Source organism: Tribolium castaneum, chromosome 4 (assembly GCF_031307605.1).
Source record: "Tribolium castaneum strain GA2 chromosome 4, icTriCast1.1, whole genome shotgun sequence".
Lineage (NCBI taxonomy): Eukaryota > Metazoa > Arthropoda > Insecta > Coleoptera > Tenebrionidae > Tribolium > Tribolium castaneum.
Genome location: NC_087397.1, coordinates 21,770,902 through 21,796,548, shown reverse-complemented (window position 1 = coordinate 21,796,548; position 25,647 = coordinate 21,770,902). Strand labels below are relative to the sequence as shown.

The 25,647-nt window shown below is 30.2% G+C and overlaps 1 protein-coding gene across 17 annotated transcripts in view; it reads right to left on the bottom strand.

Moving 5' to 3' along the window:
• The window catches only part of Liprin-alpha, a 174,024-nt gene extending 148,395 nt beyond the window's left edge, over positions 1-25,629 (bottom strand). For 11 of the 17 annotated variants that reach the window (XM_015981774.2, XM_015981782.2, XM_015981780.2 and 8 more), the window contains exon 1: positions 25,094-25,629. In XM_015981774.2, coding sequence (XP_015837260.1) covers positions 25,094-25,342 — 249 coding nt within the window. In that variant the 5' untranslated portion in view covers positions 25,343-25,629. The remainder of the gene's footprint in view (positions 1-25,093) is intronic. The other 6 variants (XM_015981778.2, XM_015981785.2, XM_008201268.3 and 3 more) reach the window with 1 other exon arrangement.
• Positions 25,630-25,647: the final 18 nt, after the last annotated feature.

Here is a 25,647-nt window from a genome sequence, read left to right as displayed (position 1 = left end):
TTATACAAAATGTTTAGTTGTCTAACAAAAAGTTCATAATCACTCATAAAAAAATAAAACTAACAATTCTCGACCCAATTCGACAATTTCTCGGGTTATAAGTTTCACAAAATATTTGAATTTTTAAACGAAAAAACTATGCAAGTAATAACGCTGAAATAAGGTTTTGTTCAATTCAGTCTTGTATTTTTCGAAATTTTGCAGTATGTCAGTTTTTAGCTAAAAAATGGACCAAGTGTCCGAAATTTGCAAAAATAATGCCATTTTCAATTCGGTGACTTCCTTTAGAAAATTTTATTTTCGACAAAAAAAACCGCTAATGTATCTCAACAATAGTAAAATCATATCATAGATTGCGCAAATACTGAATCTTGTTTTCTAAATAAAAATGCTAACGCTCGACTTTTGTGATTTTTCGACTAACTAATTTTTGGCGAAATCTCACAAAGTAATTGACTGAAATTTTTTTAAAACACCCGAATTCTCTTGAATTCAGTAAAATTTCGACTGATTTTTAAAGCATCTTGCTAAATAATGGAGATTCCAAAAAACCAAAAAAAAATCTTCGAAAAAAAATTTTTTTGATTTCGTTTAGTAACTTTCCAGTCCATTTTAACAAGATATGATTTAAACGCCCAAAAACAGCAAAAATAACACCATATCTAACACAATTCGAGAGTTTATTAATTGAATTGAAATAATTGAATTTTTTGATTTAAAAAAAGTGCTAATACATAACAAAAAAAGACATAGATAATCATATTATTTTTTGATCTATTTATTGACTTTTTAGGGCAATTTCGCAAAAACTGATTTTTCATCCGTTTTTTAACTGTTAGCAAAATGCAAAAATGCTTCATTTTTAACTAATTTTGAAATTGCTCGTTTCATTTTTGGCGAAATTTCACTAAAGAAATTCATTCCTCACTGAAAATGAGCTCAAACAACCGAAAAGACGAAATATATTTTTTTTATCCAGTCTAGTGTTAGTTTAGTGTTTAGTGAATATTTTTTTTTAATTTTGCAAGATTGCATTTCTAAAAAATGAGACAAAATGCATAGAAAAGTTATTTTTATTTTTCGGCTCATTTGAAAATTAAACCAACTTAATTTTTGACCTACCCCATTTTGATAACATTGAACATTTTTTGATAATATTGTATGCATCTGTTTTATGGTTGAACAATGTGTTAAAACGCTTGAAAAAACTTTTTTTCGTAATATCTCCATTCCTTCTGATAAAAATTAGCCAAAACGTAAACTCTCGACAAAGACAAAACTAATATTATTTTCAAACTCATTCGATGATAGTGCATCAAAAAAAAAATAAATAACCCTAGTACAGTTATTGTAAACTAACACTTCACGACATATGTTATATTAACTTACGTTTTCAAAGACTTGTAATTTATAAATACAGACAAACCGCTCTAAAAAAAACAGAAACTGGTTAATCGCGGAATGTTTTAAAGTCTCAAATAGCTTCAAACCAATTTTACTGTAATGCAATCTATAAAAGCCGGAAACTGCCAAACGCAAACACGGAAGACCATTTTAGGTTTACATAATTAAAAACGAACCTCTGTAATAAAACAGACACAAGTGCATTTTAAACTAGAGTTGTTATTACTTTTGAAAATCATTACAGCTTATTCTATTATTTTAAAATATAAAAAAATTCAATATTCACTCGGAATAAAGAAAACTTAAAGTGAGTAGTAACAATAGGTTACCTCTGTCGAAATTAATCTTTAACACAAAAATTAGTTCACTTTCCTCAATCAGTATCTCAAAAAGTAAAAAAAACGTAGTTAAGCTATGTAGCCACTTTCCTCTCAATTTGTTTATTTTTGTTAAAATCATCCTCAATTACCATACATCTTCTTGACAAAACTCTCAAGCCCCGTTTAGGGTGCGTCTGATGTCATTAACGCCTGAAAACGCTCCATTATCTTCTGATGACGAGCTTTCTACCACAAGTAGAAGCTTTAGTTTTACATTGTCCGCATCTGAAAACCGCCCCGTCAAAATACATCACCCTCAATCATTTCAGATTGACGTCGGCCAGAAGAATGCCACACCCTTGTTATTTCTTCACAGTTTTCAGATAACGCACTCTTTCATTTACATATGCAACAAATCAGCGATAAATATGACCATTAAAAAGCCAGATAACTCTCTGAGGGGTAATTTTAAACTTGCAATTCAGAGTGTTTTCAAGGGTAAAATGGCCCTAGCTTTAATCACCCTACGAAACCAATTTCTACTCACGACTCGGCCTTTATTACCCCTTAGAAAAGATAATAAAATAATCACAGTGGGATTATTTTCTCTGATAAAATTTTCTTGGGCGTGCCTTTTTTAATTGTTTGAAAAATAATTAAGCAGCCCAGTCATAAATTAAAATAGCAATCAACGGAGCGTATTATTCGACACGTTCTTAAACGTAGATTGAACCTCCCTGAGACGATTTCCCTGTTATATTGTCTACGCTTTTGCAGCCAGATGGTGGCGTTTTCCTTTTATTTATTTCTTGCGCCTCGTTGAACTGACTGAGTAGAATAAATGTGCAATGTAGCCTTTCGACCGCGACGAAATAGATTTCTCATAAAGCTTAATCATCCCTTAAAAGTAAAGGTCTCAATTTCGTCAAGGCACAAACTTATTTTCTCATAACGCAAGCACGTGTGAAAGAGGGCATTGACATTTTCGCGATGCATTTGAAAATTTTAACTTTTCTTGTATGATGTTAGCTTGCAACCACGCAATTTATCACAGCTTAAATTTTTATCATATACAAGACCATAGATGGGAGCGACGTGATATCAGCAATAAAAAAGATCTATTTTACATTTAGATGAGACACAAGAAGAAAACTTTAAACATTTTCGCCTTGAAGGAGAAAACAAATGAGAATGCCCCTTCAACAAGGTCCCATCTCAGGGAGTTGGAACAATAACGACCACACTCAAGCTTGTACAAAACTTTTGATTGCTTCTCACACTGACCTTAGGGCTTCTTTAAATTGACGACGCAATTATTTATAGGACACATAAATCATTCTTCCTTTACCTGAAACAAAAAGAAACGAATGGTCAATAAGGAATCAGATTGACTTACAATTATTATTTTTTTATTAGATCATGTTGGAAAAGATTCTTAAAACGTCACCAAAAACACGGAAGTAAAAACAAATTCCATTGCGATAACAATTTTTCTAATGTTAAGACGAAAAGTCCGAAGTAAAAATTTTAAGTTGAAACATTTATTGTACCATATGTCAAGAAGATGTATCCTCTAGAAGACCAACATAAATTGATTGAAAGAAACCAAAGCCATAGCCCTCTTGAGAATAAATTTCCTCGATCATGTGGTATATGATATCCTTAACTTGTCCAAAAAAATTATGTTTATGAAACAAAATATGTGTAGGTGTTCGATTACAATTGCTTCTGTGGAAGCATGTAAGAATTAGAGATTCTATTAATATTACAGACACATTAAAAAACACAGGAATTTAGCAAGAACTAGTATTAGCTTCACGTAATTCGTAGAGTCTGTCCTACAACGCCATCTAACACATCAATAAAAACTAAATTGCTCCGCGTGGAATATCCTCTTTATAACTTGGATCGATAAAACTACCATCCAGAAGAGGGCGCTTTGAATCAATGTAGAAGTTTTAAAAAATAGATGCAATACTTACAATATGTATTTACAAATATCATCGTACCTACTACATACCGGGGGTGTCCCAGCGAGTAGGAAAAGTCCATTATTCACTTCTAAATATTGGAAAAGTAATAATTTTATTTTCTTAAGCCGTCTGCCTCACATAAAATAAATTTTTAATACAGAGTGTTTCTGAAATGAACTATAATACAAAGTTATGTTTTTTTTAATGGAACAGCCTATAGTTTTTTGCATTCTTTGATGTAGCTTTTAAAACTAATAATGGCTTAGGAAGAAAAAGTTAATACGTTTCTAATATTTAGAAGTGAATATTGGACTTTACCAACTCGTTGGGACAGCCTGTATACAAAAAATTAAACTATGTAACAATTTTTTTAAACATACACTTTTTAAAGTGACTAAATTGTTAAATATTGTTAGAAATTAATTTAATTAATGGTACGAGAAAGCATCATTTGTCACTCAGTTGATCGCCGTAAGAATTAACCAATACCATTTTAATTCTGCGTTTTTAGGCGTAATCAACAAACCTGGCTTAAACACTGGTTAAAATTAAACTTTTTTCTAAGTTAACTCATGCAAACCTTACTTTTTTCCTGATTGTATAAAACTTTACATTCTCTGCAATTTCTTTTACCGGTGTTGTTATGAATTCAAAAAAAATTATATGAAACATGAGTATACGTGCTATATACAGCGTGCTCAAAAACTGGAGCACCAACTCAATGGTGTGTGGTAGAGAAGTGGTTACATATAATGGTAAAAATAGTAAAAAAATTCTTTGTATTAAAGTTATTGATAGATAACTAATTTTAGGTAAATGATATGTGGCAACGTTGTCTAACAGTCATGATCGCAATAGAATTTGATCAACAATAAAAATAAATTATTTTTGAAACGGTTTCCTAGGAAATAATTCCCAGTGTTAGCACATCTACACATTGTGATTTTTTTGATGAATTATACTTTTTTTAAATTAAAAAAACTGCTAAAATCTGATAGTAAATTTTAAAGTAATTATTCATCGTTTTGTTATGGAACGATTACCTGGTATGAAACATAGAAATGTAAAAAAATAACGAAAACTAAAGAAGTTAACGCAATAAGTTTGTAGCTCCAAATTTTTTAAAGTTTGACTTTAGGAATTTTGTCAACATTTTTCCCGTAATCTGCACTTGCTTCTCAATAACGTACTACTGAGTTGGTGCGCCAGTTTTTGAGCACCCTGTATGTATTAGACAGTATTAAATATTAAATATAATTAAATATTGTTTGGATTTAATAGAATATTACATAACGAGTGTAAAAAGTGAGTAATATCGTGCGAGTGAGAAAATGAGGAACGAGGCGCCAGCCGAGTGCGAAAAGCTCACGAGTAACGATTGACACTTTCCTCGAGTTTTGTACACTACTTTTCCTACGACACTTAAGAAAAGCCATTTATTATAAAAAAATTACGATGACCCGCATTTAAAATTTTATCTGTAATTAGCATTATATTGGTAAAAGGTTTAAATAAATGGCTATTTGATTAAGGAAGCTGCTGCAAAGTCTGTTACGTTTGTTCACACCTACCAGTTGTCTTTCTTGCTTCTGAAGATAAACAGAATAGCAACATACTTGATAAAAGCAAACAATTACGTTAGAACTGTCCAATATAATAATGCACAGTTTTTTGACAAATATATAAAATTGTCAACTTTCAAATCTTCGGAAAAATTTGAAAAGAAAACCATGAAAACCATTCGCCTTTTTAAAGAAAAATTAAAACGATTAAAGGTAACCTCGTTTGACGTAAAATTATCTGACAATTCCAAAGCTGTCTTCACTTATGTTCTACAAGTAAAAATTTGTGAAATATTACATAAAAGACAGTCGACATTCCAATCCACCAAAGAAAAAAATTTTACAAAAATACAAATTGATTTAATAAAACGTCTATAACCCTTTTCAATAGTTAATTATTTCAGTAAAATGTCGTAATACAATGAACTCACAATTGTTCATATAATCCGAATAAAACAACTTATTCAAAATTTTATTTACTTCAGGTAGTCTAACCTACCAATAAAAAAAAACAAGATGACAATAACCAAAAGTGTATTTGAAGGAAATCTAAAGTAAAATTTTCTGTCTTCAGTTTTGATCTACGATTCATAGTTTTGGAGATATTGAACGAAATAAAGTCAAAATAAGCATTTAAAAAATAAGAAAGATTATTAAAGAATCATAATAAAAGCATTGAAGCGAAACAAATGCCAGCTAGTTGTCGATGACCTACCTCTACGACAATAATAGCTACAATACACCAATTGCGGACGTCTATTTCGTTATTGTAAACAATAAAAAAAAACATAAAAAAGCTATTAAAAAAATCATAGTTTTCTTAACTGACCCAAGCGAATTAAAATGCTAGAGCTCGGTGCTCTAATGTCTGTTAAACCAATAACATGTTGGTTAAGACCCGGTTGCTCAGTTCGAGCTTAAACCGAGTTTAACTTTAAACTAAGTTTAAGCCGGTACCGAATGTTGCTCAGTTACAAAATATCGACAAAGCCAATGCTTAAAATTGGTTTAAGTAAACGGGCGATCTTGGCCGATTAAGTACTGGCTTATCGCTAAACATTTTTAATATTAACATTATTAATACACATAACTTTATAATTTCACTGAAGGCGTTAACAGATGAATAAAAAAACCGAAGTAGCAATTTTAACCACAAAGAAAAAAAATTCGTTAATATTGTTCAAAATTATTAACTAACACTGAATTGTAAAAAAGATACTTGATTACTTTCGATGAAAAAAATGAAGCATGAGCCCAAATTGCACTAAAATTTAATGCAACAGCAGACACCTGTAGAGAGGCTGCTACATTTACGAAAAATATGCGACAATTAAAAAAATCGTAAAATATGAAGACCAACAATGTTCAAAAAAGCAGATTGCTGGAGGACCATCTGGCCCATATACTACTTACTTTAACAAATGTGAAAAAAAATGCATTTAATGATAATTAGTGATAAAAAACTAATAAATTACCGAATTCAATAGTGAATTTGCTGATGATGCACAGAAACAGCTTTCTAAATAAATTTCAGTTCAGTTTGAGTTAAACTTGTGATAAATAAACTTGAGCAATAACAGAAATGAGTAGAGGGGCATGGCAAAACATATAGTTAGTATATTAGAAAAAAACTAAAAAAAAAATATGATAATAATTTACTTCTTATTTCAATATACCTAATAAATATTATTTTTTTTATTGCTACAGCAAAATCCGACAGACAGGGAAAGTGATGTTAGAATTATTGATACTATGTAAATATTGTGCGATTTTAATTATAGCAGTTAAATTATTTATATTAAACTCTTATGCTTCAAAAGTAAGGACGCCCAAGTCTTCAAATTCAGAACAGCAACAAATAAACTATGCAAATCAGTTTATTGCTGCGTTTTGAAAAAAAAAAGCCAGAAAACGATAAACTGCACTTTTGTCAGAAGAAAGCATAATTTGAAAATCCATTTTAGTAATTAACAATTATATTGAGATACATTTTTAAGTTTAAGATTCTTACTATAACGATATTATTCCTACAATGTACTAAAATATTTATAAATGATGATATTATTTCATCTTAACCAAACATTTCAAAATCAGAAGTGTCAAAACAAAATCTCGCCAAGCAATCTCATACTTAAAGTGCGCAAGCGTACAGTACTACCAACCGCATAAGTGACAAGTTCAGCGCGGCTTAGCTAAACTTTCCACTGAACAACACAACTACGGTTTAAACTTAGTTTAAATTTAAACTGAGTTTACGTAAGCAAAAGCTTAAGCTCGAAATGAGCAACCGGGCCTAAAGAACAAAAGCATTCAAATCTGCACTGAAATATCGCATACGATAAAATCTTAAATCTTGATTAAAATATTTATTTGAAATAAAAATGCCTAGAGTGTCTTACAAACAGCAAAATGAGATAGGTAATTTGTGTTTTAATAATAATTTATTAAAATAATACAAACTATTTTATAATAATACAAATATTATTATAAATTATTATTAATATTACATTTAATTAGAAAACCCTAAAAGTAAACCAATCAAATGTAGGTGGACCTACGATATAATAAGATACCCCACTATATGCACACTTGATCTGACGTCATGTCGACTTGACTCTTGACTCGTCCTGAAAGAGTGCATCAAAATCCTTTGATGTTGTTTAAAAGAGTGGAGATTCTTTTATCGAGGTCTATCATATGATTACAAGTAGTTATTCCAAATTTTTTTCAGAAAAGTAATTCCAGAAGCAACAGTTTAATTTAAATCTCATTTAGATAATATGTATTACCCAAATGTTTAAGTGTTAGTTTCAGACTTCAACTTCAGTATATCTGACTGATTATTTCTCAGTCAGGTCTAGTTTTCGATATAATAGGTAACTCATATTACAATTTATTTAGAAAAATGCACACAGCTGATGACTAATTTTGAACGTCAGATTTAAAATCTTTAAATTTACACTCCAACGGTTAAACTTACAACAAACAAAAAGTTAAATTTTGTATATATATTCGTATGACAGAAAAAAAAAAGACAATAATACCTTCTATATACAGGGTGTCTCAGCAAGACTTTCGAGCCTGATATCTCAGGTATTTGTCAATGGATTTTTATGAAATTTAAAATGCAGGTATTTTAAAAGATAAAGATTAAAATTCAATTAATGCAACAACTCAAGTCTTAAAAACGTAATTTCTACATGCCTTTTTAAAATATTAAGCCTTTTAAGACTTATATTAAAAAATTTATCGTCAGTGAAAAATGGTGTCAGAAAAAACTCGTTCGTGAAAGACGTCTGTTTCGCGAAAAAAATGAGAAACAAACTATTAAACGTGGGTACAGATGCAAAATCGTAGATCTCTATGAGACAAATGAGCACTACCATTGAATTTTGGTCAATCCTACTCGCAGAAACGTAACTGTCACGCAAGGGACATTTCACAATTATCTCTCAACCATACAAAGTTAAAAAACAATATTTTTGACTTACTTTTGGTACTGGATGCTATAATTCTTTCAAAAAAGACTAAAAGACTGAACAACAACTGAAAAATTCTAGACACTTGAACATTCAGGACTTTGGAAATGTTTCGTACACTGCTGACTGGATTCTCTTCAAAAGCTTGAATTACAGCCCCAACTATTGCTTCGTTTCCAGTGACGTGTCTTGTCCTCACTCGATTTAGTTCAGGTAGGCTTCCTGTGTCTTTAAATTAAAGTTTTTAAAGTAATTTTACCAAATTAAAACAATTTTACTATTCTGGCAGCGCGTACACTTGACAGTTTTTTTCAGTGGTACAAAAAATGCCGCATAGAAATGCTTTATGGATTGTTTAAAAAGGTGACTGCCGAAATTACTATCAAAATTTAGATTAAGTTTTTAACAACAAAATTTAATTTTTTTCTTGGATCAGCCAAGCGATTTGGTTAATTGTTTGTGTGGCCATTTATTTTTCGGAGTTTAATGATCCAACGGTAATTTGGCTTAATTTTAAATAAAAGAAATGTGTTTTACAATTTCATTTTTTAACTTGAGGTCATTTTTTTGCCCCTAATTAAAAGACCACCTCCTAAAATATCTGCATTCTAAATTTCATAACAATCCGTTGACAAATAACTGAGATATTAAGCTCAAAAGTCTTAGCTGAAACACCCTGTAGAAGAAATCACAAGACTTTTATGGTAGGTAACCAAGTTTTAGGTTCTGACGACTGTTGGTGGGGTTCATTGAAGCCTCCTTGAAAACTTGTAATTTGGCATTCTTCAACAAGATGTTGAACAGTTTCTTCCACTTGGCCACATTTTGTAAACCCGAGTAATAAATAAATAAATAATCAAAAATCTCCACTCATTTTTCCTCCTTATCTTTACAAAAATGCTTACGCCGACTAATTAGTACAACTCCAATAAAATCATCTAGCTTCTCACAAAAGTAATATAAAATTGAAACAGGTCGAAAGACCTATTTATAGAAGTTGTAAAATATGCAATATTCACCCTGTCAATCTCGCCGTATTTCTCCAACAACCTTCATTGGCCAATAATCAAAAGTTAGAACAAGTAGTTGAATAAATTTGTAAAAAAATCAGTTCGAAAAGTGAACTCGTCTAACCACAAATCGATGAAGCATAGTGGTTCCGTTCAGTGGTTTGGTTAGAACCGAAAGCTCGTTAATATATCTTCAGAAGATTCGCATATATAATAGTTGAGGAGCAAAGCACATCAAAGGCCCATCCTCAGGCATACATGAACGCCGATTTCCAATTACAGACCGCGGAATCCATAATTCAGCCTTGAAATATAGGGCGAAGACATGAGGAACAGTAGTTAACTTGGGGTCGATAGCTGGCGGCGGAGCGCTGACCTCGATTTGCCGTTTCAGAGTTGAAACCGTTTCGTACTAAACGACACTCATCATCGAAAAGCACCCCAAATTTAATTTGTACAATAAATTAAATAAAAATAAACCAAGAAATTGAATCGTATCATCAAAAGTTACTGTAATACAATTACAGTACAACCTCAGAAATGCGAATTTTTTTACATTGCGCATGAGCATTGAATTAAGTTCTTCAATCAGTGTCAACAATTTTTATTGTATTGTACGAGTGTTAACAAACCGAACCAAAAGTAACGCACATAATGAATATCTTTGTTGTTATTGGTCATTTTTCAAAAAAATCCTCAAACAGGTCGATATTATTTTTATAAATGCTACATTTTCACACCATAATGACATCGCTGACGTCATTCGTTTTTAAGTAATAACGTACTGTTTATACATTTTTATGATTTTGGTAAGTATAAAAAATTCAAAAAAAAACAAACAAAAAAATTCAAAACAAAATATAAAAATGAATTTTGTGCGTTACTTTTGGATCAGTCTGTACATATAAAATTGAGCAGAATTTATTTTGACAACATTTAATCAATCAAAAGTTAGTTGCTTTAGAACTGTAAGGTTTACTTTAAGTTTGGGGTTTTTATACGTTTTTTGACAAAATTTAGCGAAATAAATATATTTCTAGTTAACGCAAACCTTTTCTGTTTCAGGTTAAAAAAGTGCTAAAACGCTTTGAAAAATAAACAAATTTTGACTAAAATTAGTATTTTTTTATTTCAAATATCGCGAAATAAGCAAAAAATGCGCTGAAACCTCAAAGCTCAAATATACAGGGTGCTCAAAAACTGGCGCACCAACTCAGTGGTACGTTATTGAGAAGCATATGTAGATCACGGGAAAAATCTTGAAAAAATTCCTAATGTTATATTTTAAAAAATCTGGAACTACCAACTTATTTTGTTAATTTCCTCAATTTTTATTGTTTTTTAATGTTTTTATGTTTTGTCCTAAGTAATCGTTCCCAAACAAAACGATGAATAATTACTATCAGATCTTAGCAGTTTTTTTAATTAAAAAAAATAAAATCATCAAAAAAATCACAATTTGTAGATGTGCCAACACTGAGAACTATTTCCTAGGAAACTGTTTCAAAAATAATTTATTTTTATTGTTGATCAAATTCTATTGCGATCACGACTGTTAGGCAACGTTGCCACATATCATTTATTTAAAATTCGTTATTTATCAATAACTTCAATACAAAGATTTTTTTTTATTATTTTTACCATTATGTGTAAGCAATTCTCTACTACACACCATTGAGTTGGTGCGCCGATTTTTGAGCACCCGGTATTGTAATAGTTTTTATGAAAATCAAAAAAACAATTAAAACAATGTCATTTTAAAACTGAGGGTTCTTGATTTAGAATTTCGCAAAATACAGGGTGACCCAGGGATGTATCATCAGACTATAACTTTTTTATTATTTGAAATATTACCATGCCGTTTTCACTAATTATTCAACTTTTCGTTATAAAAAAGACCAATTTTTGAAAAATCACTGCGTTCTCGCCTATGAATAATTTCCTATAAATTTGCATCAAAAAAACTCAGAATATCCTGTAATTTTTTCAATAGTCGACTTTTACTTGAAGCATGCAGATAATGTACAGAGTGGGTCAAAACGCAAAAAGTTGAATAACTCATCATTTTCAAATGAAACACCATGTATTTCTTTACACGTATCGATAGCATTGTTCATAAGTGTTCAAATTTTTTTTTTATTTATTTTATTATTAAATCTTAATAAGCAAATTTCATGTATATTTCAAGTAATAATTAATAATTAAATTATTAATGTAATTAGTCACATTAGTACATATCAAAAAATAAATTACCATTTGACTTATCAGATTCTAGGATAGTGTTCCATTAAAAAAATAGTTATTAAACTTTTTGCGTTTTAGTACACTCTGTATATAATCTGCGTGCTTTACCTAAAAGTCGTCTATTTGCTAAAACTACAAAGTATTCTGAATTTTTCTGTTGCAAATTTGCCGACAAATATTCATAGACGACTTTGCAGTGACTTTTCAAAAATTGATGTTTTTTATAACAAACATAATTTGAAAACGAAAAAAATAGACCCATAATAGTTTATAAAATTAATAATGTAATTTATAAAATTACATTATTTTTTGCATAGATCCCAATTATGCAAAAATATTTAGGATGTTCCATTTAAAAAATTATAACTTTGGTTCACCACCTTGTATTATGCACAACATGTGCATAATACGAATATTTTTATTTTGTGGACTTTAAGTCGATCTATCATGCATTAAAAACAGCAAAGCAATATTTCATTTACCAAAAAAGTTGTAGACCTATTACACACCCCTGGGTCACCCCGTATGATATTTTTTAAATAAAATTATAGTTAACAAATTGAAAAAAGTGCAAGAAAATTTTTATTTCCCACCTAATTTGCCGACTTTTGAACTGATTTGTACAAACCATTTGCGTTTTAGAACAATTAAAACAATTAGAGTTCGCAGAAGTTTGGAACAAGTACTTTGACTTATAGAGGTTCCACTGTAGTTATTTACAAATCCATGAAATAAGACCCACACGAAAAAATTCACAAAAAATTGTGAAATGTTTTTTAAAAACTGTTTGGCATTTCTAAACACGAAACGTCAGATTATTTTTATTAAAAACACTACGGCATTACAGAATTACTCCTGTGATTGAAAATAGTATTTTTAAATTTATCTGAATGTCTAAAATTTTAGTGTTATTTACAGTTACAATAACAATTGTCGAAGCAAAAAAATAATTCAAATATTTGAAGCAGTAGAGAATAAAATGTTTTTGAACATTTAATAGACGTCCTTTGTAAAAGACTTGAGTAGTAAAGTGGCAGTGGTTCACCGAAATTGTTTACCCGGCGAAGCAATAGCGGCAGAAGTGTTCTTGAATGCAAATAATGACTCCAATTAATATTATCATCCTTGCGATCTCGAGACTTGATCCACTCCTGTTTGTGGAAGACAAAATTATTTGCTGACTAAAACCAATATTAATGTCTTGTATTTGGATTTCAACTGAAATGAATTACACTATTTTTGCCTAATTTGAAATATTTCATTCAAACAAACAAAATCAGTTAGCTACATTGACAATGCAATTACTGTGTGTTCTTTGAGTAAATTTAAAAATAAAAATTTGCATTTCCGTGACCAAAAAAAAACATGAATCAGAAATACCAGTTGTTTGGTAGTGGGAATCCGTGCCGTAGTAAACATTGATGTGTGAAATTAAAGAAGGTAAGAGGAAATGCGCAGGCGACCTTGCAAGGACATAGCGGCTGCGTCAGTGACCGCGCCAAATACGGTGTTTTCAATCGTTCCACCGAAACACCTCTAGTACGTTATGTGCAAAATTTCATACAATGATAAACTTTTACAACATTCAAAGAATTTCAGAATGATTATTATTATTTGACGTGACGATACGAAACATGCACACCTGTTGATGAACAAGTAGCTAATAATAATTGCTTAATCATTTCTTTCAATATCTTTGCGCGTAATCAACTAGAAAACTATTCGTAACAGACAATTTATACAAGGAATTTTGTGAATTACTTTTTTTTTATATATTTCAACGAATCAAATTATGAAAAAGATAGTGCAAAAGTACAATGTGTTCAAAAATGGTTGTTTATCAAGTTGACTATGGAATTCAAATTCGATGTGCCTTCTTCCAGACAATTATTGTAGTTTCACTGTCAAATCTTTGAATTAGCTTTTGACTTTTTCCATTTTTCAAAAAAGTTCTTTCAAGGGTAAGGTTTGTCTTGATTTGTGTTTTATATTTTCGTAATTTTTGTTGTGTAATCTTTCGTTTTTGGATTCAAAGTCTTTTGCATCATGTTGACAGATCTCTCACTTTGACAGCATTCACAATTTAAATTAAGCGGCACATTACGTTCAAATTTCATAAGTGACTTGATGAACAACTATTTTTGAACACATGGTATTAAATTAATGCAAAAACCAGAAAAACATATGTACTTGTATTTTTCACCATTTTGTTGACGTAATAGGTTCACGTTAATTATCTTGCAAAAAAGCACCTTCAATGTCTTATCACTGAATAAATATAATTAAGTGTAACACTTACCACTTTTTACCAAGTCTATTATCCAAACACTGTTCTAAATAATAGAAAGATACCCCAATTTTTCCTAATTTTATAGCAATTGAATTGGGCGTAAATAATAAATAAAAACATCTTATTCTTACAAATTTTGTACATCAATTTATAGCTTTTATTCATCACTTTATAGCTCAGTAGACATCATTTATTTTAAACAAAATAAAATTTGACATAACACGATAAGTAAAAAAGTTGAGTTGTACAAAACATTAATCCTCCTTAGTCCTGGGTTAAACGCAAAGAGACGATTGTTACAAGAATTGCTGTAGATATAAAGGGTGTAATAAAAAGATGAAGACAACAGTGAACCATAGATTTCCTAGCTGAAAATAGAACAATTTAGGACAACTTACCTCTATACCAAGTTGCACTATTTAAAAGTTAGAGGGCGCCAAAGTTAAAAAAATATTTTCGTTTTTATTAGCAACTTCTAAATAAAATAATCGATTTTGATGAAATTTGGTACACGTAATTTGTCATCGACACCACATGTTTTGGTGCTATTTCTTTTGTCTTTTTGTTACTGTAAAGTACTTACCTATCAATAATTGAACACATTTTGGGTCATATTTTTGTTATTCTTAGTTCTTTTTTTATTCGAAAGACCCATTGTTTCTAAACAATGTTTGTATCTTATAAAATTTTCGAATCGGCCTTGGTTTTGGAATAAAAAATAATTTATATAGAAGTGTCAACCATTTAGAACGTTCGTCAATTATTATTTTTGGTTTAAAAAATGCATTTAATTATATACCGCAATTATTTAATTATTACTTTACTTATAACTGTAATTATTAATTTTTTCATAATGACAGTACATATAGAACTTAGTTAATTGTATTGGGTATAAATACACGAATTTCTATAAATTCAGCGTTTTGTTTGTTCAAATTAAAAACCAATTACATTATTGTTGTCTAACATACAGGGTGTAGCAGAAATACGTGTGTTTATTTTAATACGTAATAAAACTCATCAAACACAACAACTTTTCTATATAACATTTTGCAAAATTCTTCTTTACAATTTTCACTGTTTTCCTCCTTTCTTTTGTGCAAACGAGTCGTAAAGTGTTAAGTAAATTTGCGATTTTTTTATTGAAAAAATACAAACAGAAAATATGTTTTATTTGTTGAGTTCGGGTACCTGTTAAAATTAAGACACGTATTTCTGATACACTCTGTATACGTACATAACAAAACTAAAGCCAAAATAAAAAATTATAATTTAAAAACTAATAATAATAAATGGATGAACCTCTGAATTTTAAACGTCGACATAAATTATTATTTTACTCTAAAATCGAGGCCGATACAAATATTTTATAAGTTACCAATAAAAAAAGAATTACACCACGTGCATAACAAAAATATATTTTAAAATGTGTAAAAATGATTGATGAATACTTTACAAACAAGACAAATCAAAAGCAACAGCATATGGTTTTGACAGCAAATTACGTGTCCCAAATTCCATCGAAATCGATTACTCAATTAAAAAGTTATTAAAAAAAAATTAAAACTAATTTTTGCCCTCTGACTTTTAAACGGTGCAACCTGGTATACAGAGTTATACAGAGAATAACCCTGTAGAAAATAAGTTGGGCTCTACTTTGAGCTGGAAAATCTAAGGTTCACTGTTTTGTTACACTCTGTATATTTAACAATATTAAAAATTGTTAATCTTTTATACAACTCGACCTATTAAATGTCCCAAGACAACCACAAAATTACTCCACACAAAAAACATTTTTTGGCTATTTTTAACAGTTTATGCAAAATAATTAGATACATTAAAAACGTACTAACAAAATACAAAAATAACAAATGTTATTTTAAGTTTTTACAGAACTTTTTTGTAATTTTGAGACGTTTTCACGAGAATTTATATATTAATAAAATATGTTTCAGAGTTCAAAAACGAACTAAAATGACTGAAATAAGATAAAATTAATACCAATTTCGCTCAAATTTGGTGAAATTTACCCTCAGATTTAACGAAATTTTTTGAGATAAAAAAAATTGCGTTAACCGCACGAAAAAATCATAATTTTCTATCTCTTTCGGCCTAATTTTGTTGATTGGTTTAAATAAAATTTTGCGAATATTTCCGCTTCTGCCAAAAAACCGTGCTCAATACTCAAAAACGACTAAAATCATTCTCTACTTAATTTGATGATTTTTCGGTTTGTTTCAGCAACAGTTCTAGACTTAAAATTTTAACCCAAAAACAAAACATGACTTTGGACCAAATCTTATGTTTTTTTGACTTATTCTGACAAAATGTCCCACAAAAACAAACCAAATCGAATGAAACTAACACCATTTCCATTTATTTGATGATATTTAAGTGTGTTTTAACAAGTTCTTGCAAAATATTTCACTCTCAACCTTAATACTTAAAATCTATTTTGATCAAACTCGGTAATTTTTCATCTGAATTTAAGTAAATTTTTCGAAAAAGGCTTAGGTTCTATGTCAACTAGACTCGGTGAAAGCTAAAATAACACTTATTTTAAGATAATTGGGTAAATTTTCGGTCTGTTTTTAACGAAATTTTGCGAAATAATTGCTTTTCTGTCTGAAAAATGTACTCAAAGAAAGCTAAAATAAGATTTTAGGTAGATAATTAGATTTTAATTAGATTTAAATTTAACGTGCTTAAATGCTAAAGAAAAACAAAAGTAACTTTATTTAAGCAAATTATATTGTACAAAGTTCTTGTACAATAAATTAATCTTTCTCTGGTTAAAAACTGGTTCAAATAATATAATTTTCCCCAACTTTTAGAGAAATTTTTCAAAAAAAAATCTTACGTTTTTATCCCAAAAACGTGTTATTGGGTGTTAAATAAATAATAATTCATAAAAAGCAAAATTGTCACAACTGTCGGTCTAACTTTATGAATTTAGTTTTGTTTTCTTTACAAAATTTTTACTGTAAACCATATCAAAACATTCGAGGAAAGAAATAATGGTTTTATTCGACTAAATTTAGTAATTTTTTGCTGTGTTTCTCACAAGAATTTAAAAATATGACTTCAAACAAATGTTTTCTAGCTTGGAAAATATAAAAATAACACATTTTTCGCGTTACGCACACCAAATAATTGTGAAGTAATTAAAATTATGCTTCATACTACAAATTACGCAAAAACAGTCGAGAAAAAAAAAAACAAGAATTCATCATAATTCTTGTTTTTTTTACCGCTAGACGTAACTGAGTTTTTTCGATCTTTTCTAGAAAAATCTAGTAAATTTTCGAGCTGAAAAAAGTATGAAACACCACTTTTAACAGTAACAATTTTTTTTTATTTTGCACAGAAATGAATTAAAGTGAGTAAAATACCGCCAAATTTGACATTTTTAATAAATTCTAGACGTTTTTTGAACAAATCCTCTAAATTAAATAAGTATCTAATTCAAAAATACATTTTCAACCAAATGGAACAGGCTAAAATACTTAACATCAACTTCAATCTAATTTAGTGAATTAAATTTTGCAAACAAATTAATTTTTAATCTTTTCTCAAAGAACCGAAACGTGACAAAAAACTCGAAAATTGTTTTGTCATTTGTCCTAAACATTTCCAATAAAACAACCTCCAAGAACAATAAACCAAATGTCAAACCAAATGTCAAGACTAATTCATCTGTTATGGACGCGTCAATTTCATTTTGGGTGACTGTACCTATGTTTGAGAGAATAAAAATTGTATTTTAGTCACCGCTGCTAATCAATAAATTGTCTTTTACAGAAAAATATCAAACTTTGAAATAATTTCTTCCGCTGCTTTAATGGAACTAGGACTTTGCCAAGATTAGTTCTAAAGGTCCTCCTTTATTATATAAAAAGTTACGAAAAACAAGTTTTTGATAAAACAATGTCACACAAAATAAGAAAATATTTACTCGTATAAACACTGTAGACTGTACTATTTTCAATATCGTGTTTCAATAACAAAAATGTATATACCTAAGAATTTCCAATTAATCAAAATTTATGAAACGTGTACAAAATATCAACTACAGCTTACGCACTCAACCTTTCATATGCATATTAAAGGTAAACCGATCATCAGGTATCCAGAACGTGTAAATCAAATGTTTACCCACACACAATTAGCTGAGCTTATCACTTTCGCAAGAGGTAAGATTTAGAACCCGCCACCAGTTGACTACAATCGATTCGAGCATTTTGAAGCTTATCCTGACTGAACTTGGTGGAAAAAACGGTGATTTAAGATTCCACTATCTACAATAAAAATAAACGTGATATCGACTGTTCCATAGGTTTCCAGTCTGTGGCACTAATTCAATATAAATCACACGTATCATATTAGATCAATCAATTTTCTCAATAACTTAAGTTCCTGGTAGTTATTAAACTATCCAAAATTAAAATTCATTCGATGTAGAACGCATCTATGTTTTACAGCATTCAGCACACCAAGCGCTCCTCATTACTATGCAGAAGTTAAACTCATCGTGTATCACAATTTATACGGCTTATCGGTGGGTGTCCAGATTGCTGTTGTATGTTCTGTGTGCAGTTTACCAGTTATTCATCGTTAAATATGTATCGCATTCTAACCTAATTTCCTCTTATATAATCTTACGAAGGAAGATGTTTGCTGCCAAGTTTAATACATTCTAACACATTTATAATAATGCATTTGAATTCATTTTTGTTGTAATAAATGTACTGGTACACTGGTAGTGATCATCACAACAATAGCTACCAGGAAAACAAGTCCTTGAAATTGTCAATTATTTACAGTTTAAAGTCATGACTGGAAATTTCTAAAACGACACAATAATTACAAGTCTCCAAATCAACCTGTTATTAACACAAATAACAAGCAAATCCAAAATACGAGTGAATTTGAATTTTTATTGCTTGTTTTCTTATTCACCCCCAAATCGATAAAACAGTAAACGAAAAAGTTTTTTTTGGAATTGACTCTCACCACCTTCGGAAGGTGCTGATAACAAATTTTCTCTCCCTTTTATAATAAAGCGAACAAGTTTACATATTAATATAAAATCATTTCCTATTTAAGCAAACTTGAGATATTATTATCTGAAATCATAATCCATTCATTGGAATAAAATGTGCTTTTTCTTTTGGGTTAGCATATGCGAGTAAATATTAACCAAGCATTGTGCGTGACCCTATTAGAATAGTTTCCTTGCCAGCTGATGTCATATTTTACTAGGAATAAGGTTCTAAGATCACAATACAGATTGGTAAGAATTCGTTCAAAGCAAAAATCAATAAAAAACACAAAAGAAAAAAAGTAAGTTTAATTCGTGAATTAACATTTAATTTCAATTGAATGTTTTGTAAATAGAAAAATTCTCGAAAACAGTATTTTCAATTAACTCATTATTCATGCGAAAATCCGGCGATGACAAATTGTGTTTAAAATAATTGCTTTCACAAAATAATACATAATTAGTGAAAGTTAACGTACTTTTAAAAAAATGTGATAAATATGATCTCAAGAATAAAATTTTGTACTTTTTGAGTTATCTGACTTTTTATTTAAATAATAATAAAACAGTACAACTAATTAAATAATACCGTCGTATTCAATTAGTGTGCAATAGATTCTCTTTCAATTTTTCCACAAAAACTGAATTTAATTTAGGTAGTTCTAATTCTTGGATCTTAGTGTTTACAAAAAAATTATGGTGGGTCATTTTTTTTTAATTAAGAAAAGTGTATAACAATACAAAAAATCAAATACTTTCTTCTTGAAAGGTATTTACACTTTTGTAATACATCATCATAATATAATTTTATCAACAGCAAATATTTAGTTTAAGTAAACAACAAGTAATTCCATACTTTATCACCAGAAACAAATGGTACAGGAAAAAGTAACTTAAATTAGATGTTTACCTCAATGTGTGCTAGGTTATTTTTTTGAAGAAAATTAATTTTTCCAATAAATGTACATAAAGTCTGAGACCAACTCTCGAATAGTGATAAAAGACAATTTTTTGAGCGTTTTTGCACGAAATACAGATCTTCAAAAGTTAGATCATTCAGTTAAATTTTTGACACTTTTGATGATTTTGTCTTAAATTCAGTTAGCAGAACCTTGCAACATTAAACAGATACCTGTTTAAAAAAAACATCAATTTGTGTATTTTGATCAATAAAATATTTAGCAAACTAGCAAATTCGATAATAAATTAAATCCGACAGTGAAAACAAAACAGTAACAATTATTAACGAAAAATAAAATACAGTTGGATGCAATAAAAACGGAAAATGTCAGATTTTTAATACTTTTCATAGTTTAAACATGGCTTTTTTCTAAAATGTTATGTTAGAATAACAATTAATTAAAACTCGACAAATTTAAAGTAATATTTAAATTATCTGAGCCGGTGGTGTCCTAAGGTAACATTACTTAACCATTCCAGCATTTCACTGTGCCACTAAAGCAAAAATTGTTTAGAGTGTGCAGATGTCAAACCGACAAGCAAAATCTGTTTCAATCAGTTTTTATTACATCCAACTGTACCTACAAAAAATATTTTAAAAAAAGTTACTTGAAAAAAAAATTTATTAATTTTTATGCTTAGCTGTTTATGATTATGGTTCGAAAGTTGGTTAATTACTTAATTAGAGATTTTATTTATTTGAACAAATCTGTTTCATTAGGATGAACATACAAGTCATCATACATACTTGTACGAAAACGTGAAAGATATAAAAAACATACATAAAAAACAGATTTTAGAAATTTTCACAATTTTAGAATGGCATCATTTAATAATTAACATAAAAAGTATCTAGACAGATCGTAAGACGAAATAATAAACTTTTTTCCAAATAAGCAACAGACGTAAAGCTAATTTCACTTAATTGCCAGCAATTTTCTATTTATAACGATAACAACCCAACATTTAAATCGTTAAAACACCAATTTTAGTTGTTTTAACCAATTTAAAGTGATCAAATAATACTTTGCCCCCACAGTAATAATAAATTAAAGTCAGTTTCACTTTGGTTTAAGCATGTCATCTCTCTAATTAGTAATTACTAACTTCATTTAATCGTACATGTCAAAATTCTTTAAACTATCCCAAAATTCTTACTAAATCAGCCCATTTTCTATATTTTTTATCAAAACAGAATGATCTACGAGTACTTTTCCAGTACACAATATAATTATATAATTATAAAAGAAATCTCAAAAAATCTTTGACAAGTGTCAAAAAAGTTTTAAAAACAACTTGCCTACTTAGTACTCAAGCTGACAAAAAAATTTAAAAACTAATCAGAATTATTCAACTATTTTATTTCAAAATAGATATTTTTGCAATTTCATTAACACTGTCAACGCATACCAGTTGCCCATTTTTGCTAAAAAAAAAGTGTTATTTTTTTATATTTTTTATTTACACCAAATTTTGCAAAATATTTTCGAAAATAATTATAACTTCGAAAATCGGGGTATTTTCATAACATCCAATGTGGTGCAAATGACAAGCCTGTTACCATGACAACTCATAAAGTTAATGCTCAGAGCACGCTATTTGCACCACAATGGACGCTAAGAAACTGCACGGCTTTTAGAAATATTGGTATTTTGTATTATTGTATTGTATTTTAATAGAACATTCCCGCTAATATAATTACTTTGATTTGATGGCTTAAATATAAACCACATAAATAAAATTACAAATTTTTATAGGTTTTCAAAATTTTCACATTTCAATTCAAAGACATTCCTGACACTACAAAATAAATACAGTTCCAACTAAAATTAGCACCCCCTAAGATCTTCAATATCGTCCAAGTTTGATAAAACTGATGAAACTGGTCAATTTTAGATTAAAGTCAAACCAAGTTTTATCTTACTTTTAAAGTTATTTGTGCATCCCTCTAACACCTTCGAGTCGCTCCTTAAAAAAATTGAAATTGGTACAAGACAATTTCCAGGCTTTTTAAAACATGACTTTTTCAAGATTTTTCCCGTAATCGACACATGCTTCTCAACAACCACTGAGTTGGTGCGCCGATTTTTTAAAGATCTCAAAAAATCTTTAATAAATAAAACCTGTAAGGTTTAAACGTACAGGTACAGGTTAAAGTTTTTTAAAAGTACTATCACATAACTGAAGCAGAAAATAGCAAATACGACTTTATTTTAGCTGAGATTGACTGAGATCGTTTTTCCCCTGTATTCCTCATTTATTGCAGTTAGGTCTGGTTTCACAAACTGATGTCTTTCCCCTGCACGTTTTTTTTAAATACAGGGTTATTCATATTTGTGAGACAAAAAATGAACCTCAAAAAGGACCTATAAAATGATGCTAATTGAAATTATAAGTCGTGTCCTATCGAAGCTGATAAGAATTTTACAGCCCTGGGAAGTAAGGGTATGGAAAGACGTTTTTGCACCATAACTTTGGAATCATTTGACCAAATATTACAAAACTTGGTAGACTTACTAAAGAGAACATGCCTTTTATTCTAGTAATTATGAAAACCGGATACATCCACCCAGTTTCCGGTTGCACCAATTCCGGATCACATTTTTTGTATTTTTTTATGTTTTTGCCCTCTTAACACTACTTAACAATACAAAACGCAAAGCATTCAGTCAAAAATACCGCTGCTTTTATTACAAAATAATGCAAATTAGTAGTGAACTGAGTGTTGTTCATTTAGTGTCTGGAAGACAAGCGAGTAGTTGCACCCACTTAGTAGGGGTACGCTTTTAAGAGTTTTAATGTCTTTATTCGGAATTTGGTGTAATAAACGTACCGAATAGAACAAATAATTAGGTAACGACTAATGACTTTTTTGTGAATTTTCGATGAATTAATCAATCAAAAATGCTACCAAATTAGTTCAAATTTAATGTAGGTTATGTTAAGAGACTGAAATAAACTCCTTTTATTAAATATTTTTAATTTAGAGCCCCAAATTATCCAAAGTTAAAGTTGACAAGTGTGTGACAGTACTTGACAACGCTTTGAGTGCAGATGCACTTTCGTTGCTACAGATATTATCAGCTCAAAATTCATACTTTTTTGATTTTAGTCAGGTGCAAGCCTCTATTGAAATTAAAATAACTATTAAACGGTCCATTTTAACGGTGTAGAAGGTTATAACTTTTTTATTCGAAATTGATTACTCTATCGATTTAAGCAATAAAAAAGTAGTGTTAAGAGGGCAAAAACATAAAAAACACAAAAAATGTGGAAATGCTGCAACCGGAAACTGGGTGGATGTATCCGTTTTTCGTAACTACCAGATTAAAAGGCATTTTGTCTTTAGTAAGTCTACCAAGTTTCGTAATATTTGGTCAAATGGTTCTAAAGTTATGGTACAAAAACGTCTTTCCATACCCCTACTTCCCAGGGCTGTAAAATTCTTATCAGTTTCGATAGGACACGAGTTATAATCTCAATTGGCATCATTTAGAAGATCCTTTTTGAGTTTCATTTATTGTCTCATAAATATGAATAACCCTGTACAGGGAATGCCATTTAAAAAACTATGTTAAAGGTTGCACTGTAAAAATAAAACACCCTGTATAGAGCAAAACAATTTTAGAACGTGCACTTTGACTTCCCATATCTTTGACAGTGTAGGTACAATCGAGCACGCCCGCATCAATGACTCACCCTGTATATCTAAAAATAGAAAAATAATTTTCATAATACTTGTCTTTGTCGCACGCTTTGTTTAACTCTGTATAGGACAAAATAATTTTAGAAACTGCACTTTGGCCTCACATTTGCAGTGCCCTTTAATTTATTTCGAGATCATTAATGGTTTAGGTGTAAGTGTAGATGTAAGTGTAATCGAGATTGCCCATATCAATAACTCACCCTGTATATTCGTAACCCAAAAACGGCTAAATTTAGGCATAGAAAAAGTTAATAAAAACTCGCTTGGAATAAAACTCAACAAAAACAAATTTTCATCATCAAAACTACGGGTACTTATAAAGTGGACGGAACAGGCTGTAGATTCAAAGAAAAATTGTCCTTTTTCACAAATTTTAAAATGTCAATAAAAATTTAACAAAAAAAAAACAAATGAGCATTTAACAATTTTAACAATCCCATTTTTGTTTTATTTTAGCAGTTGTCTTTTAATTTCATGTTAATTAATACAAATCAATCGAAAAATGACTCAACAGGCGCTTCTAAAGCTGATTATCACTTCACTGTGAAAAAAATCAATTTACCATCCATCGAACAACAAGTCACAGTAACTTCTTTCATTCAGAAATAATAAAATTAAGTCGTTTTTTAACATGTAAGATGAAATGAATCGAGTTTAAGTTAGTATTGGCCAACGTGTTGTACCGAATGACTTTCATGTGATGTTAAAAGGTATGCACACATATGTAGATTTGTCCATTTGCCAACTTCCTCTTCCGGCAAGCACAACCATTCACTGATTGGTGTTTAATCATCAAAAATAATAATAATTTCTAATCTGACCAAGTGCACTTAAAGGGCAATGTGATGGTAACCAAGGTTACTGCGACTCTACGACTGCGTTAAGCGTGGCCGTCGAAAAGACCATTAAGGGCGGAGTTATAGATCCCATCGCAATCGTTAATTCATAGATGCATGGTAGGGTGGTCCAGTTTCCACAATCGCCCTACGATATGAATAAAAACCGGCAAGGAACCGTCTCATTTCTTTATGAAAATGGCGTTTGAGGAAGGCGCTTTGCCGGGAGGAATCGATAAAGCTCCAAATCGGTGGTGGGTGCTCTTACCTGTGGGAGATTGGCGGCGATCTGCCTATGGAGCGAGTCGCGTTCCTTCTCCACGTCCGCCAGCTTCATTTCCGTTTCGCCGAGACGCTCCTGAGTCTCCCTCAGACTGTCCATCAGCTTGTCCCTTTCGTCCAGCATCGAGACCATCAGTTGCTCGAAGTTCGCATCCTCGCCAGAGAACTGGGAGCTCCTCTGGCTGATGCTGTCCTCCGAGATGGTCGGCATTACATCACACATCATGTTCCACATGCTGGCTGTTTACTTTAACGCACTGCCCGCCGATTATTTTACTAAATACCCAATTACATGGATCGGTTCTAACCCCTCACCAAACGTCCACATTAACTAAACGGAACGCGCAAACCGACGCAAACCGAACACGTGCACATTGTCATATTGGTTATTACTACATGTGTTAACATTATCGGAACGTTTTCACTATGACACACCTACAAATTCCATCCCTTACGTCCTAACTACATACACAAACTTCGGATCTGACAGCCATTTTAAAACCAATGTCAAATAAGCCCATTCGAGTCGATACAACAGGA